The sequence below is a fragment of the Alosa alosa genome, chromosome 5 (assembly GCF_017589495.1).
Source record: "Alosa alosa isolate M-15738 ecotype Scorff River chromosome 5, AALO_Geno_1.1, whole genome shotgun sequence".
Lineage (NCBI taxonomy): Eukaryota > Metazoa > Chordata > Actinopteri > Clupeiformes > Clupeidae > Alosa > Alosa alosa.
The window spans coordinates 25,265,786-25,284,535 of record NC_063193.1 but is presented as its reverse complement, the minus strand read 5'-3'; the positions used below and the strand labels follow the sequence as shown (position 1 = coordinate 25,284,535).

Genomic DNA, 18,750 nt, shown 5'->3' with positions numbered 1-18,750 from the left:
AGAGAAATTCAAACAGCAGAGGATCTTCAATGTTTTGCATTCTCATTACACTTTTATTCAGCCAAAGCATGATTATGTCCATGAAAGCTTCAGTCTACCGTTACCTCCCCCTGACACAATGCGAATGTCTTATAGCAACCCCTCTAGTCCGGGTTTCACCAAACCTACATTTTCCGCTCTTAAATTTTATGTCCAAGATCAAAAAAAAAAAGGCAATCCTACAATATGTGCTCTGATGATAGATGAGATGGACATATCTTACCTTGACGAATATGTAGAGGGAAAATTCCATGGGGATGTGGATCTAGGCGATGATGTGGTGTGTGATGAACATGAAGCCAGGGCTGCTATGGTGCTCATGGTGGTGTCTCTAAACCAGAGCTGGGCGATTCCGATTGCCTACTTCTTGATCAATCATTTAGCCAGTCAAGAAATAGCCAATATAATCAGAGAGTCTCTTCACAGGCTCAGTGAGACAGAGGTTACTGTGACTGCCCTGTCATGCAGTTGGCTCTATGATTTGGACATGCTTCAAGCTCTAGGTGCCAGTCTGGACATAAAGAGTCCAGAGTACTTCCCTCATCCAGCTGATCCTTCACAACTGGTGCATGTCATTTTGGATGTTCCCATCTTGCTGAAATTGGTTGGGCACACTTTGGCTGAGAAAAAAGTGTTACAGACAGCAGATGGGCAGATAAGATGGCAGTACTTAGTTGAACTTGGTAAACTCCAAAAAAGAGGACTGAGTCATCCAGATGATGGGAAAATGGGACACATAGAGTGGCGAATGCAGGTGATGAAGGTGGAGCTCATAGATCAAATATTCAGTCACAGTCTAGCAGATGCCCTGCAGTACTGCAATGAAGAGCTGCGCCTTCCTCAGTTCCAGGGGTGTGAGGAGACTGCTCAGTTCCTTCGTGTAATGGACAACATGTATGATGTGCTAACCAGCAAAAATCTCCTCGCCAATGGATCTAAGGCCCCAATGAAGACATCGAATAAAGATGACTTAAGAAACATCTTGCAATATGCTGAGAGCTGCCTACTTGGCCTTAAGGATAGAGAAGGAAAACCATTGCACTTAGGACCAAGGGGCAGATATGTCATTAGCCTCATAGCCTGTTGTAGAAGCATATGGAATGTCTTCGAAGATCTTGTAGACACTCCTGATGCACCATGCCGGTACCTCCTCACCCATAAACTGAACATGGATCACCTGAAAGTCTTCTTTGCAGCTATACAGGAGGAGGTTGGCCTTGGAAATAATCCCACAGCCTGGCAGTTAAAAGCCAGGTACAGGGAGATCCTCCGAGTCCTTGTAGGGGAAGGAAATGGTCTCACAGGTGGCGACCCTCCAATACTACACATATCCCATGAAACAGTGGGACTCGTTCATAGGTTTGATATTCATCCCGTCACACCCCTGAAGAAGGACCGCCTTTGTTCCTCCAGGCCAGAACTCCAGCCTGAAGCTACTTCTGAGTCAGTGCTAAGTCACTTTGTGGAGCTTGTCACTCAGAAGATCAAAGAACAACATAAATGCTATTCGTGCATTAAAGCATTAAGCGTTGATGCCTCTCCCCATTCTTTGGCTGCTGTGAATGGAAGAGCTGTGGTATGTGGAGGAAAGCCATCACATGGGGTTGTGGAGATATGCAAAGCCACAGAGCGTTGTTTTCAAAGACTTTTGAAAATGACACCGCATCACTTTGCGCTATTGCCAGAGACATTCTGACTGATAGTGCAGAGAAGGACTATTTTCCCGGGCTGCATAGGCACATGTTTGAGACCGCCGTGGAGGATAATCATGTCCATCTGCTGGTTAAAATGACATCCTACTGGTACTGTCAGATCAGAACGCAGCACCTTGTGCAAAAGCAAACAGGAAAGCGAAGGCGCAAAAGCTATCCCCTTTGCTGAGGAAAGTGAAGGCACAAAAGCTATCCCCTTTACTGAGGAAAGTGAAGGCACAAAAGCTAACCCCTTTGCTGAGGGCATATTGCTCTCTCAGCAACAAAATGCATGGTGATGTTCCTGTCTACATGTGATTGTTTATAAGTAAAGTTTTTTCAATATAGTTTTTAAAGGTATATTTGTATTAATGTGTTCTATGTAAATGTTGTTCTTGTGTGTGTGTCTGTTTTTACAGTATGTTACATAGATGTTTGTTGTATTTTGGTTTTAAGGGCAAATTTGCATATGGACCTTTATATTCTTTCCAGTGCCTTTCTACAATCATAAACTGTTTTTTTTTTTTTTTTACCATTGTGTGTAGGAAAAGCTCACAACTGTGACACATGAATGGCAGCTTACTAAAATAGTCTTCCCTGCATGGTTTGTTTAAATAAATGCTAAATAAAAAATTATACTGTTGTGTCGCACATTTTATTTGTATGTTGCAAAAAACCTTACCAGTTTACATAATTTGTTAGATAAAACAAATAATTAAGATTAAAATGTTTCTTGTTAATAGTTCAACTTAAGGAAGTTTTGAAATGCTATGTTGTTATGTACTCACAGTGTCTTGTCTTGTCATACTAACACCCCACTCCTGGCATGTACCTTGATGTGGTGATCGGGCTTTGAAATAAACCAGGCTTTTTGTGGTCTTTCGTGTCTCGGGGCCTTGACATGCATCCACCTTTGCCATGTTTAATTCTTTGTTGACACTGTTAACCAAATAATTATCAACACATATTAATCATATCACAAGGACATGTCAGCTATTGTTTCCCTTGTTGGGAGTCGCTTTGGGTTAAAAAGCTTCAGCCAAATGTACAGTAATGTAATGTATGTTACTCTTGGTTTTAAAGGCCCTACTGAGTCATAATAATAAGGAAGGTAAACCTTCTCAAAATACTGGATCAAACCACAATTTCAAAGTGTGGTCATATATTATTTTGTAATAGATGTAAAAAGAACATGGGCATTTTTTTATATATATCCCGGTAGAGTAAACTTTTTGTAATGCATTCATTCACGGCCTGGAAAATATGTTAAAATCAGTTTCTGTGTAATGTATTACGTCCTCTATTAGACTTCTATTAAACTTCACTGCAATTGTAAACCATCACTCCTACTGGCGAACTCGTTAGTGTGGAATTACTGCTGCAGTACATAGCCAAGGCTCTTGGTGGCAGTAAATCCCTGTACGGCACTAGATTGCGTTTGCTTTGTACTGCAGAGGTAGGATGCTACAGGAAGATCAAGCTGCTGTGCTACAACTTTTTGAGGAGGCAAATGTAAGTCAGTGTGGAGTAGTGGCGCTTCTGTAAGCTTATTATGAAAAGTGTTTAAATGCGATTATATTATTGTCGTCATCATCTTTCTCAACTAACGAGAAACGGCCTTAGCTTACAGAAAATCGCTCACATGCTGAGTCTCCTGCATTAGCACTTGAGTTGATTGGTAATAAACTGACAATTGAAGATGGCCGTCTGTAATGTCATTGAACAAACTATAGTTTATGACGAGTAAGGCAACTTTTCATCCATGTAACCTCGAAATATTGAGTTCTTCATTGTCAGTGAGGGAGGCTGAGATGCTGGACAGTTAGGCAAGCTAAGGTTAAGCTACAGCCCAAGTTCAACGTCGAAGTACTTAAATGCTCCATATGATGAAGTAGATGATGATAAAATGATACAAACGAGCGAGCTTGAATAAAATAACAGTAATCTGCATTGTTTTGCGTGCACTGCATTTCACGTTCTCGCCCTGTTTAACCATGCATCCGTTAGGTTAAAGTGCTGTGCTTTGGTTTGCTTAGTGTGCTGTTAAACACATTACTTTAAAATACTTGATATAATGATCAATTTCTGATGAACATTTTATTCCGATGCTCGTGCACATTTTGATATTTGAGGTGTTTCTAGGATAGAGGAATCTGAAACGGACAAGTTTAAAATGTAGGCTACAGAAACATGTCCCCCATCCCACATTAGTGTCATTCCATCATAGTAAAGATCACAAACATTTGTGTTTTTCCAACTAAAAGCTTGTTAATCTAACTCATTTTCCTCTTCTACCTCTACTCTGGCTAACTCCAGTTTTGTTGTTGCCCTTGTTGTCAGGCCTTGAGAGGATAATGGTGGTCAACCTTTGTCAGCCACCTTTTCAGACCACTGTTCAGTGCAATAAGGTACATATATTTCACATGAAATAAAATTGTCACTTTTTAATTCAAACTTGTAGTTGTAATTAGGTTCAGTATACATTTTGCAGAGGGATAAGTAGAATCTCTGTATTTAATGCATATAGATTACATATATGAATGGATATATTTAGACTATAGAAATGAAGGCTTTTGTCAAAAATGGTTTCAAAAGTAACATAGTGTTTAGAGTTTTTTCCCCCTGAGTTAATATTGAGACCTTATGAGTTGAAAATATGATGGTTAACCTTTCTCTACAAATTAACTGTCCAAAGAAGGTGTTTTATATTTGAGAAAACAAAAAACTAATCCCAATTCAACTTCTAAACCCAGCCCTACAATGCAGTGCATAACTTATGTTCTGTTCTGACCAAGGCCAGGAAGGTGTGTACATGTATGTATATGCCTTGTGGTGTTCCTTTACAGTGTAGCAACTGTATCTGCATGTGAGTGTTAGTCCAGTGTTTCCCATACATTGACTTATTTGTGGCGGCCCACCCCAATATCAACATTGACCACCACACAATGATTTTCCAGGTTGTACTAAATTGTGCTTAAATCTGGTTAGCATCATAACCACGCTGTGCTAATTTGTTAAAAACTGTTGCATTCAAGTTAATTCTGCAAACCAACCACCACAAGTGGAATTTAGTTCTCTGCGAAACACTGTAGTCTATTCCAACCCTGCATTCTCTGAGGTCTTTTCATCTTTGGTTCAGTTCACTTAACTGTCCTTCCTTTCTCCACTCTGATCTCTCTGTCACTCCTCTACTGCATGTCTGTTCTCCCCTCCCTCTCTTCCCATTGTTCTGCAGCTGTGTGCTGATGGCTTTGACATCTCCAACCTTGTGTCCGAGGACCCTGCCCTCCGACGGCGTGGCTTCAAATTGGAGTACTTCCTGCGGCCGCCTGTACAGGTGACGCTTGGTTTCCGCTGGCAGGTGGAGGTGTGTGGCGTGGATGTGGAGCTGTGGCCGTGTGGGATGGACCAGAATGGCGCCTCCCGCAGGCTGGAGGTCCACAGCAGCTCGGATGCCAACGCTGACGCCACCCAGGGGCACTTTCTCCAGGTGGGCCGGTGTGACGTGAGGGACGGGGTGCTGGTGTGCTTCCGTGCCCCGGCCCGGCTTCGCTCTCGCGCCCCCTTCCCTCATCTTCCCCCGCCACCCTCTGGCGAGGCCACGCAGTCTGACCTCTGGAGCCGGGGGCCGCAGTCCCTGGGCAGTGTCGCCCGGCTGCGCCTGACCATTCCGTTCAGCAGCGCCGGCTCGCAGCTCGGATTCAAAGCGCTGTCCGTGTGGGGGCTCCCAGCCCGTTCTAGTCCCCCTGATGCCCTGGAGGAGTTCCAGAGGGCCTATCGCCACTCCCTAGCCCCCGCAAAGCCCCTAACGCCTCCCAGACCACCTGCCCCTGCCTCCACCAACACCTCAGAGCCCGCCACCTACTCGGACCCAGATGAAGCCGTCCCTGAGGAGTTCCTGGACCCCCTGACCCAGGAGCTGATGGTTCTGCCCATGGTGCTGCCCAGTGGGGCGGTGGTGGACCTCAGCTCCCTGGAGGAGTACCAGCGCCGCGAGGCCACCTGGGGACGCTCGCCCAGTGACCCCTTCACCGGCGTGCCCTTCACCTCAGACTCCAAGCCCCTGCCATGCCCACTTTTGAAATGCCGCATCGATCAGATGGTCCTCCGGAGAGGAGGGCGGCCGGGCGTCTGCGGGAGCAAAGAAGGAGCCACCACCCTGGGCCCGCAGGCCTCCAGGCTCATCCCTCAGACTCCCAAACAACCACAGACGCCCATGTTACCCAACAGTTCACTTACCTCACACACCCAGCCCGGCTGTACTGCAAGCAATGGTGCTGTGGACTGCCACACATCCTCCTCTAGTGATGGGCCGCCCAGTAACCAGGCCCTGGGTGAGGGGGTGACCCCAGCAGCAGCAGGACGATGGGAGCGTTCGGTCCTGAGGAGAAAGAGAGGACTGGATGCTTCTAATCCAGACATGGACAGACTGAGGGATTGTGCAGTAGCTAGTAAGAGTGCGTCCAAAAAAGCAGAGAACAGTCTGCAGCCATGCAAAAAAACAAGAGCAGAACAGCAAACGCACTCCACAGGTGAGGTGCAAATCTAAAAGTAATTCCCCTTCTCTGTCCTGTGGACTTTTCTGTCTGAGCCCTATTCTGTGTACTGATCCGTGTTCCTCACTCAGACTTAGTTCAGTCTCTCTGTACAGAATCTGCAGATGTCTTTCTCACAACTCTTCTCCACAAGCTGGTTCAGACTGATACCATGAACTGCGTGTTTATCAACACCATAACCTAACCATAACCCTAACCCTAGAGGACGCCATATACTTGGCGTCGACATACACGCAGAAGTGAGACGGCGTGTATGTTTACGTGGCGTTGACATACACGCAGATAGCGCAAAATGTGTGCAGATAACACTGCAGTTGGCTATTTTTGAAGTGGCGTGTATGTTTGCGCAAAGCCACGTTGGCTGGTTGAACTTAGTGCTGTTTTCTGAGCGCCTCCTTTTGTGCTACACTACCCATGTTGGTACACTACTGATGTTCTCTTTTCAGATGTCTGCACACCTCACTGAAGGGTTCATTAAATGCCCAAATTGAAATCTTGACTTCAACTTTGATTGAATTCTACTCTCTGGCCTGAGACCTTTGTATTGATTATATACCTGCACGCTGTGTTCTTCTTTTTAGTCTAAGTTGACTTTTATCAATTCCCTTTTTTCTATGTCTTACGGCTCATACACACAGTTGCGTGCATTGCAGTGATGGAGACGCACCCCGTCCACTTTACATGGGCTTACGTCATCCGTTGCCGAACTGAATTGTGGGTCCGTTGCGTCGCGTTGTTCCCGTTGCTCGCGTTGAGAAGTTAAGCTGTTGCTGCACTGACGGACAGCACCGGCCAATCAAGCCAATCGAGGGAAGGCACCAGCCAATCAAATTACGGTTATACTTCAAGTCATTTGCATAGCTACCGTCGGGAACACCCACTGGCATGCGTTGACGGAACGCAACTGTGTGTAGGATCCGTTACTGCTACCTCTCTCCATATGATGGTTTATTTTTGTGTGATGTTTTATGCTGTTGGCTGATCTCAGAACTGTTCTCCTCCATGTCCTGTGTGTGCTGCTCCCTCAGGCTCCCATGAGGAGCGTCTGTCGGCCAGTCTGGATGCAGCGCTGAGCTGTGCTCTGCAGGGGCTACCCTCCTACACCAGCAAGAAGAATCCGCAGGGCCACACCCCCGCCCCACACACAGGTGCAAACACACTCCCCTTTCAATCAATCAGGTGGCAATCAATTATGGAAAGGGAACAGAAAATGTCCTTACAAAATGTGTAATATTCTTGGTATATTACACATTTTGTAAGGAAGCTTTGCTGAAAAGAAAACTGGTCAGCTCTGTCATTTTTGCTGTAGTCAGCATGTAGACCAAGTTAATGGCCAGTGATTACATTTATTTTTGTACATTCCAAGAAAGACTTAAATCATTTTGTCAGGCCAAGGGCACAAATCAGCTCCAGGCTATAATTTAAGATGAATTATACATCTATGTGTTTTTCCAGACGTCATGGTGTTCACCAAAATCAGAACAGCAATTTTCTGTCACTCACTTCCTTTACATTAAACTATACAAATGTATAGTTATATACATGCAAATATATATGTGTCATCTAAAGGGCACAACATGCTTCTGCGTCAACTCCACGGCGTAGCTACGCCGCCACTCCTACGGCGTTGTGACCCTTTTATGGTTCTGTGTCGGTTTGCTTTGCATCACAGTGCATTTCACCGCCATAACGCTCGGTGTCGCCTGTGTCTGCGTCGCTCACCACCGAAACAATAGACTGTATGACCGAAACAGTACTCAGAATGGCAAACCAAAATATGAATCTTATTTGTTTGGCCTTTTCTTGCTTAGATTTTGTACAAAGTATCGAGAAATAGACACAGTAAAATCCATTGACCTAGTTACTTGCGAGGTCTGCCAGCCAGTTTAAGTTATGGTAGCAAGAGAACCTTAGCACAACTGCCCACAAAGTACTGCTTGCTGGCGAAGTGCTAATTTCAAAACGTTACTGACATATAGACACTTTACAAACGGATAACCCCGTCAATGTAACCAAAATATGTCTGAGTTTATTTGCAAAGCTTATGTCAGCGAACTAACATGTTGCTAACTCCCCACAGTAGGCTGCTTGAAACACCGACTATCAACACACAGGACGAGTTGACCAATCACAGTCCTTGCGGTCTGCGTCGCCTCGACGGAGAGGGGTTCGCGGCGACGCAGAGTTCAAAAAGTTCAATCTTAGTGTCATCTGACCATAAAACCTTTTTCCACATTGTAGCAGAATATGCATGCAAACACTGCTCACCACTGGCAGAGTTTATGATCATAAAGTGCCGTCCTTTTTACCTGCCAAGGGAAATTACTGCGATTCTGCTAGTCGCAGTTTACATCCCGCCTACCAACAACAACAGCGATAAGAACGCGGCTCTTAGTGAACTGTACCAGGCTGTCAGTGAACAACAGACGGCACACCCAGACGGTTTCACCATCTTCACTGGAGATTTTAACCATGCTGATCTAAAATCTGTACTTCCAAAGCTACACCAGCATGTTGATTTTCCAACAAGAGGAGATCACATCCTGGACCTGGTCTACACTACACACAAAGGAGCATACAAAGCCACCCCCCTCCCCCACATTGGACTTTCAGACCATATCACTGTTATGCTAATGCCCCGATACAGACAAAGGGTAAAAGCGAACAAACCCGTTCGTAAGCAGGTAAAAGTGTGGCCTGAGGGAGCCTCCGATGCTCTTCAAGACTGCTTTGACACAACAGACTGGGAAATGTTTAAGCAGGCAGCCACTTACAACAACCGGACAGACATAGAGGAGTATACAGACACTGTAACCTCTTACATCACCAAGTGCATCGATGATGTGACCCACACAAAGACATCATCACTCGGGCTAACTGGAAGCCATGGCTGACAGGGGATGTCCTCAGGCTGCTGAGGGCCAGAGACAAAGCCTACAGAGCTGGGGATGAAGCTGGCATGAAAACAGCGAGAGCCAACCTGTCCCCGTGGCATCAAGGAAGCAAAAAGGAATACACTCACAAGATAACCACCCACTTCAAAGACAGCAGGAACTCACAAAGCCTATGGCAGGGCATTCAGGCCCTCACGGACTACAAGCCCCGCCACAGAGCTGTGAGAGCAACATCCCTCTGCTCAACAACCTGAACCGCTTCTTTGCTCGCTTTGAAGCACAAAACAGCACCTGCCCACAGAAGACCCATCCCCCTCTACATGAGCAGCCCCTGTGCCTCTCTGCCGACAGCGTGAAGAGGACACTTGCTGCTATCAACACCCGTAAGGCAACAGGTCCAGACAACATCCCAGGTCGCGGCGCTGAAGGACTGAGGGGGAGCTTAAGGATGTCTTCACAGACATCTTTAACACTTCCCTGAAGCAAGCCATCGTCCCATCATGTTTCAAAGCTGCCACCATCATACCTGTGCCGAAGAAAACTGCTCCATCCTGCTTCAATGACTACCGCCCTGTGGCACTGACACCCATCATCATGAAGTGCTTTGAGCGGCTTGTCATGTCACATATCAAAGCCATTCTCCCCCCCACCCTGGACCCCTTCCAGTTTGCATACCGAGCCAAGCGGTCTACAGAGGATGCAATCTGCTCTGCCCTCCACCCAGCCCTCACCCACCTGGAAAAAGAGACTCATATGTGAGATTGCTGTTTATAGACTTCAGTTCTGCATTCAACACCATAATACCACAACAACTCATCTGCAAACTCGACAAACTGGGACTCAGTACCTACCTCTGCAACTGGCTACTGGACTTCCTCTGTCAGAGGCCCCAAGTAGTGCGTGTTGGCAACAATACCTCAAGCAGCATCACACTGAGCACAGGGGCCCCCAAGGCTGCGTGCTCAGTCCGCTGCTCTTCACCCTGCTGACGATGACTGCACTGCAACCTACAGCAACAATCACATAGTGAAATTTGCTGGACGACACAACTCTGGTGGGTCTCATCACCAAGGGCGGCGAGACTCAATACAGGTTGGAGGTCGACCATCTGACCACGTGGTGCAGGGACAACAACCTCCTGCTGAACGCCAGCAAGACCAAAGAGATTGTTGTTGACTTCCGGAGAGGTCACACCCAACACCTGCCACTGACCATCGACGGTGCTGTGGTGGAGAGAGCGAGCAGCACCAAATTCCTGGGGGTGCACATCAGTGAAGACCTCTCCTGGACCACCAACACTGCATCACTGGCTTAAGAGAGCTCAGCGCCGCCTGTACTTCCTATGGAAACTCAGGCGAAAGCAAGTGCTCCACCAGCCATCATGACCACATTCTACCGAGGCACCATTGAGAGCATCCTCTCCAGCTGTATGCGCTGTGTGGGGCGGAAGCTGCACTGAATACAACAGGAAAGCCCTGCAGTGCATAGTGAACACAGCTGGAAGGATCATTGGTGCTTCACTCCCCTCCCCTGAAGGACATTTACACCACCCACCTCACCCCAAAGGCGACCAAAATTGTGAGTGATGCAAGTCACCCCGCCACAATCTGTTTGATCTACTGCCCTCTGGGAAGAGGTACAGAAGCCTGCGCCCCCACTACCAGACTCACCAACAGCTTCATACACCAAGCTGTAAGGATGCTGAACTCTCTCCCTCCCTCCCCCCTCCACCCTCAGCTACATAACATCCTAGACATTGGACCCACAATGGCCGCCTGCACTACTCCACTTGCACACTTGAACACTTGCACACTTGTACACTTTACATGTCTTCACCGTGGGATAGTGAGAAACGTAATTTCGATCTCTTTGTATGTCTGGAACATGTGAAGAAATTGACAATAAAGCTGACTTTGACTTTGACTTTGACTTTGAATATTCTAGATGTGTTTTTGCATACTGCAGACGAGACAATGATTTTACTTTTTGGACTGAACTCCATGCGCTATGTTTGGCGAAACATTTGGGGGCAACATTATGTTGTGGGTATGTTTCTCTTCAGCGGGGACTGGGCAATTGGTCAGGATAGAAGGGATAATAGATGCTGCCAATTACACCCAAATTCTTGAGGAAAAGCTGCGTCCCTCTGCTAGACAGCTCAGGATGGGCAGGTCCTTCACCTTCCAACACGACAATGATCCTAATACTGCCAAAAGAACAAAGCAGTGGCTTAAGGATAGGAAGGTGAATATCCTTGAGTGGCCAAGTCAGAGCCCTGACTTAAATCCTATAGAAAATCTGTGGATGGACTTGAGGAGAGCAGTCCATCGCCGTTCCCCACAGAATTTGACTGAACTTGAACAATTCTACAAGGAAGAATGGGCAAATATTCCCCAATCTAGGTTCACAAAGCTAATAGAATCATATCCAAACAGATTGATGGCTGTAATTAAAGCAAAAGGAAGCTCTACGAAGTATTAAATCAGGGGGTTGATGACTAAACCCTGTTTTTCTAGATTTCCAACCCTGTTATTCTAGTTTTTCATTTTTTATTAATTTTCAGAACTGTTGCCTTTTTTCCATTATGTTGATGCTGTACAGCTAAATTTGTAAATAAAACTGCAAAAAGATTTTTTTTAAATGGGTTTTGATTTCAGGCTGTATGACAAATAAAGTAACCTTTTTCAAAGGGGTATGATGATTTTCTATAGGCACTGTACAACCGACAAGTCAATGACTGAGTAAACTAGTGTCTGACATTAGCCAATTCAAAACAACAATGAAGTATGGTGCTAGCATAAGAGCTAACGCAACTTGCCAGTGCATGAGCTCCATCACCAAATCAACTGTACCAACGAACAAGTCTGAGCAGCTCCAACGGCTCACTTTTGCCCGCCCACATATTTGTTACATTAGCGTGGGAAAGTTGCAGGATTAAAAAAAACTGGTTGATCACTGTAACATGAAACTACACATTTGTACTAATTAGGATTAGACTGTTAACTTAGAGATTGTGGCACTGGATGAAGCACATCTGAGAGTTGTTTAACAATTTACACTATTCTATAATTGATTATCTACATTCCTAAATCTGAAAATTTAAAGGAGACTGTGTAAGAAAGATATACTCATAACTGTACGTACACACCGCCGCCGACACTTCTTTGAGTGAGCTTATTTTGGTGTATGATAAACTAACCGGCTCTTCTGTTCCTCCATTCCCAGGTGAGGATCAGTGTGCCCTTTGCTCTGTCTCTCTTACCCGCTATCCAACCAGCCCTGCGGCCTACGCTCTTCCATGCAGGCATCTCCTCTGCCGCCCGTGCCTCACCCGCAAAGCTCCACCAAACACTGGAGGACCCCAGATCGTCTGCCCTACATGCGGTTCTGTTGCCGCAGCTAGTGCGGTCACACGTGTGCACCACTGACTACTGTTGACCGCTGCATAAAATGAACTTCAGACAGACCATGGTACACAGAACGCAGCAGATTACTGACAAAATGTGTTGAAATGTACAGCATGAACTTTTTGACGGGCAGAGAATAGCATCGGTTGTACTCAGTTGTGCCTCTCAGGAACTTTGGGATGGTTGAATATTTTCTCATCTGATACTCTACATTTTGACATTCATAATGTCCTGACTTTAATATTGAATTGGACAGGCTCTGTGCTGTAGTGATCTTCTGTCTCAAAAGCATCGTTGTCCTCTTTTTTTTACCAACCTTACTGACCTACCAAAACTGCTCAGATGGAATGTGAAGCATGGCTATACAAACCTGCCATGCTGATGTCCGAGGTCATGGGCTCCATCTTGATCGGCTCCATCTTGATCATCTCCATCTTGGCCCACTGCAGTCATTAAATGCTGTACCCCTGGTCATGTGGCCCAGGGCTCTGGCTGGGGGCCTTGGCCAGTGGAAATTGAAAATCTCTGCAAGAACTTGAGCAAGCGAGAGAGAGAATGCAGCAGAGATGAGCTTGAAAGAGATGAGGGGGAGCGTGCTGAGAGGCCCAAGGCTGACTTGCTTGTGTGAAAAGAAAGCATGGAGGAGGATGAAGGGAGGTGCAGTCCAGGCCTCTGGAGGTCAGAACGCAATGTGTCGCACTCTCCACCTCCACCTCCCAAAGGCTCATTTGGACCCTTTTGGACGTGTGAGCACGGAGCAATTCAAAGGACTTTCTAATCCACACTACTCACAACTATATTATGGTGTACTGTTTGACAACAAATAAATGGAAAAGATGTCACAATTAAATTGGTCATATTATTTCATTTGAAATGTTGCCATGATATATAATATAATACAGTAGATAAAGATTTACATTCATAATTATTTTTTTCCAAAGTGACATACATATGTCAATTAAATTACAAGGGCAATGTAACATTGTTCCTGGAGCAACTCCGGGTTAAGGTGGAAGCCAGGAGTAAGCCAGGAGTATATGTATATATACATACAATAAATATGCATACAGTACCCTCCACAATTATTGGTAAAGTTAACTAGAAACAGGTATAAAAATAGTCTTTTGGTGATTTATCTTAATCTCACAATGAAAACAAGAAAAATCCAATCTTGAAGGGAAGCAAATTTAATCGAAACGAAATTAATATTTTTAACAAAATTAATTAATATTTTTAACAAAAACACATTACCCACAATTATTGGCATCCCTAGAAAATCTTATATACAACATTTAACAGAACTATTTGCGAACAATTTATTTAAGATAACCAGAGTCTCTTTTCAGGAGTAGTTCACGACTTTCCTTTTCACCCAGGTATGGAAATAAAGTGACACAAGTGTTTAAGAACAGTTTTAAATGTAGAATTGTACCAACTGATCTGTTTTCTACTATTGAACTACAGCTGTTTAAGATCAATGCATCTGTACTTTGTGCCTTAGTCTACCGTCCACCAAATATTAATTGTAATTTCATTCAAGAATTTGCTGAACTTCTATCTTTTATGGCCTCTCGTGCTGATAAGTTATTAATCTTGGGGGACTTTAACATCCACATATGCTGCCCATCTAAACCTTTGGTCAATGAGTTTTTAAGCCTTGTGGACTCTTTTAACCTTGTGCAGTCAGTTATGGCCCCAACACATCAGAAGGGTCACACACTAGACCTAGTGTTGTCCTCTGGTTTCTCAGTTTCCAATGTTAAAATAGTTTGTACTGGTGTGTCTGACCATTTTATGATTTTATTTGAATCTTCACTGTTTTGTCCCCCCTCCCTCCACCACAGCCTCACAGTTCACTAATACTTTTATGCTCTCTCTTTCACCTGCTGTCTTACATTCTCTTTCCACCTGCACTGACTCTGAGGATCTACTTACTCTTTTAAATACATCTTGCCTTGCCACTCTTGATTCTGTAGCTCCTTTAAAACAAAAGCGGTGTAAATCCAATAGGTCAACTACTCCTTGGCTAAATTCCACTACCTGTTCGCTCAGAAAGGCTTGTAGGAAAGCAGAGCGAAAATGGAAAAAAGATAAACTACAGGTCTCCTATGATATATTTAGAGATTCTCTTGAGGCTTATCAAAACACTGTCAAAGCAGCAAAGGCAGCTTTCTATGCTGAGCTTATTCACAAAAATGCTCACAGACCAAAAGTGTTGTTTAACACAATTAATAAAATCATAAATCCTCCTACTACAATGTCCTCTCTTCCTGCTACAACAGAAACCTGTGAGATGTTTCTCAATTTCTTTATTGACAAAATTGACAACATAAAGTCTCATATCACACCCTCAATTTCTGATCCAGCTTTGTATCAGTGTAGTTTGCCGCCTCCAACAATTCCAACCAGTCTCTTCCTCACAGTTGTCAGACTTGGTCTCTCATATGAAGCCCTCTTCTTGCCACTCTGATATTCTTCCATCTCACCTTTTCAAATAAGCTTTTGCGGCTATTTGCCCTTTTATCTTGAGCATCATTAATAGCTCCCTGGCTAATGGAGTAGTACCCTCTGGCTTTAAACACGCTATTGTGCAACCTCTCCTGAAAAAACCTTCCCTTGATCCAATTGATTTGAAAAATTATAGGCCCATTTCTAAACTGCCCTTTCTCTCTAAGATCTTAGAAAAAGTTGTTCTGTCACAAGTCTCTTCCTATTTAAACACCTCTAATATCCTTGACAAGTTTCAATCTGGTTTTAGACCACTTCATAGTACAGAGTCTGCCTTACTTAAGGTCCATAATGATCTATTGCTCTCTGTTGACTCTGGCTCTTGTACCCTATTGGTCCTGTTAGATCTTAGTGTTGCTTTTGACACCATTGACCACAAGATCCTTTTAAAACGCCTGGGTGTTGAAGTTGGTCTGCAAGGCACTGTATTAAATTGGTTCAGATCTTACTTAACTGATAGATCTTTTTCAGTGCATTTAGGCAATGCTTCTTCGTCATCTGCTACCATTAAGTGTGGTGTCTCCCAGGGTTCTAGTTTAGGGCCTCTATTATTATGACCGCCGCGCAGCGAAGCTGACTAAGGTTTAGTCAGATTTTTTTTTTTTTCGCATGCCCAAATTTCCGTCAATGAGTCCCAGGACACTGAAAGACCGGGTAGTGCGAAACTTGGTGGGCATGTAACCCACATGGATAGCATGGAACCGTTTTTTTCGTTTTGATCTGTAGCCCCCCGCTGGACTGGACCCCCTGAAAGGAGGGTAGGGCAGACACAGTTCTCTGTGAATATCTTGAGAACTGTAGGGCCTAGGATGACCATTTTTTTCCGTATGTTTGCCTCCAGGGGTCATGTTAACCCATTCCATGTGCATAAACAGATATACACGCACACACATACATTTACAGTAATCATACGTATGACACATACTCACACAGTAGACATATGTACGCATGCATGCACATGCACAAACACACACACGCAGGCAAACACACATACACGCACATACACACACACACACACACCCACACACATAAACATAAACTTGTACACGCACATGCACACAATTCAAGAATTTTTCCCGTCATCTACTTCCTGAATTTTTGGTCATTGATACCCGGGACACCGAACCACCAGGGTACATGAAATTTGGTGGGTATGTAGCCCCACTAGACTTTTACGGAAAAATTTAATTTCGTCCCCGTTTAATTTCGTTTATTTGTGTCGCCAGCATAGCCTATTGACGATTTATGTTGTAAATAGGCCTACCTTATAATCCTACCTGTAGCTTAGGGAAGCTAACAGCTTTCTATTAGGATCTAGTTTGTTAGTTACCGTTTTGTCATAACTCCCTGATGCATTTTTGCATTTAGAAAAGCCAGAGCGTGTATATCTCAATCGGAAAATTAAACAATATCGGGTGCCTATGGACTAGGCTGGGTGAACCCAGCCTGATCTGCCCGCTATTTATTTTTTGATTTCTTAAAAGATTCAGCTTGGTCTGATGAAAGCCAGACTAGCCATGGACCTCAGTTACACAATGCAAGGGAACATGAATCAGCCTATATTTGCACGAACAATAACGGACAAAAGCTCTTCAACTTTGGCCCGTTAAAATGTGTATGAACAGTCTAGCGACGCTTTTCATCAAGGCCCATCATACGCCTCTTGTGTTTTCTTACGCTTTCATCGGCATGCTACATACAAAACTGTCCAAGGGGTGAAATGCGCTCGTTTCCAGCCAGTGCTATTAGACAGGTAGTGTTACTCGCTGTCTCATTAATTTTAGAAAAAGTTGCGCCCTGCGTTGCAACAGCAACATGTGTGCACAGGTTGCTGTGTCTCGGTTGTTCACATGTCCCATTGGGCATACCGCTGTTCTATTACGCATTTGTGTTGCTTGGTGTTTAAGACACATGGTCTTTAAATATTGCCTTTTAACTTGAAAATACTCATGTCTGAGATGACAAACAATTCATTTGATTCCTTTTAAGCAGTGCCTGACATGTGGTCCAGGAGGCCGTGGCCCATGCTTTGGTCCCAGCATCTGCTGGTTGGAAAACCATGGCTGCGTTATGGGTTCCAGGAGACGGCACACTGTACCCAAGAAAATCACCTGAGCAGCCCATGCGAGAATACTGGCAAAGTCAGTTTTGGATCTTAAATTTTTAAACCATTGATAACTCGAACACCTAAAGTAAAATTAACATTGGAAAGACAAGAGAATACACTAAATCTAAATAATAACAAAGCGTGTTGACATTTGTAAGTCAGGGGATGTCTATAAAAACTAGGTACTTTATTGAAAATGCCTATATTTTGGACCTAGGAATCTGGACGATCTGGGGAGATTTGGTAAAGACGAACGGCCTTTGTGTTCTCCAACTTTGTAGGGCGTCATAGGAGAATATTACAAGCTTCTTTATTGGCAAAGGGAGGCTTAAGAAGGTATTACAAGCAGGGGTGCCAATAATTCTGAGCGATGTGATTTTGTTAAAAATATTTATTTCTTTATGAGATTTTTCTTTTTCTCAGAACAAATTTGCTTCCCTTCAAGGTTGGATTTTTTCTACTTTTTTCATTGTGAGATTACAATAAATCACCAACAGATTATGTATGATACAGGTTTTTAGTCAACTTAAGCAGAGGTGCCAATAAATCTGGAGGGTACTGTAGGGGAAAAAAAACAGCAGGGCAGTGGGTAGAGTTCATTGAAGTACATTGCAAGGCCCCCTAAAGAGTTTTTTTTTTTTACCTTAACATTTCCAAAATCATTTTGATGGCACATAAACTCTCAATAGGGCAAACGGCACTCTGAGCAGGTCTTATCACTTGTAAAACAGCCATAGGGAGCCCAACCCCCCACCCGACAGATAATAGGAGATATATTTATACTTTGTTGCAGACGCATATTTAGTTAATTTATTAGGAATCTGCGCTTCTTAACTATGGGGACCCTGAGAGCAATTCTTCTTTAGTGTTGCTTTAAAATATGATGGTCGACAGTGGGCCAGAAGTAGTGGTCCGATATCTGGAAGCCTGATCTCACTGTCTGTGTTTTTGCTTACAATTTGGTCCCCTTCACTTTGAAAATATCTCCTGTGCCCCTGGGTCATCGGTTTGTTTAACCATGGTATAACCATTAAGAAAACAACACCTGTATGCCAAAAACAACTAGGTTTGGCATTTTCGTTGTCTTTTATTCACCTGTAGCCCCTAGGGCCTACAGTATCTCCAGATCTGTTGTGCAGGTTCCACCGTTCATTCAAGTGCAGGGAGCCGTGTTTCACATTTGTTGCAGGCAGCCAACGGAGTCTAAAAAGTAAGCACGCCTGTACAAACAAAACAAAAAAACTGAACACACCCAAATGTCAGTTAAATGATAACATGTGTTTATTCCCATACTTTCGGTTTTATTGTAATAACGCCAGTCGTCGTGGGATTCAGTCCTCAGGCTATGAATGGCAGGTTGGCATGTGTTTTTTTCTCAAATCTTTCATTCAGGATTCATGTCCTGTCTAGTTCAGAATCGGAGACATTGGAACTTGCTTCTGTGTGCGATTGACGCCTCTTCTTCCTGTTATCCAATTCCTGCTTTCTCTCAAAAATTATTGCTAAACTGTTGGATGTGATAAAAGCCTTCATGCCAATATTAGATGA

General features: G+C 44.2%; 1 protein-coding gene across 1 annotated transcript; it reads left to right on the top strand.

The window, feature by feature from the left end:
- The first annotated feature begins 2,988 nt into the window (after positions 1 to 2,988).
- On the top strand, positions 2,989 to 13,437 carry ubox5 (U-box domain containing 5). Its single transcript, XM_048244204.1, has 5 exons — positions 2,989 to 3,242; positions 4,071 to 4,138; positions 4,966 to 6,262; positions 7,315 to 7,434; positions 12,406 to 13,437. Exons 2-5 carry the CDS (start codon positions 4,085 to 4,087, stop codon positions 12,606 to 12,608), a joined length of 1,674 nt encoding a protein of 557 aa, XP_048100161.1. The 5' UTR covers positions 2,989 to 3,242; positions 4,071 to 4,084; the 3' UTR covers positions 12,609 to 13,437.
- Positions 13,438 to 18,750: the final 5,313 nt, after the last annotated feature.

Coding starts and splice junctions, on each gene's coding strand:
- ubox5 (XM_048244204.1), top strand. CDS start 4,085: ATGGTGGTCAACCTTTGTCAGCCACCTTTTCAGACCACTGTTCAGTGC. Junction 6,263..7,314: donor ACAGCAAACGCACTCCACAG/GTGAGGTGCAAA, acceptor CTGCTCCCTCAG/GCTCCCATGAGGAGCGTCTG. Junction 7,435..12,405: donor CACCCCCGCCCCACACACAG/GTGCAAACACAC, acceptor CTCCATTCCCAG/GTGAGGATCAGTGTGCCCTT.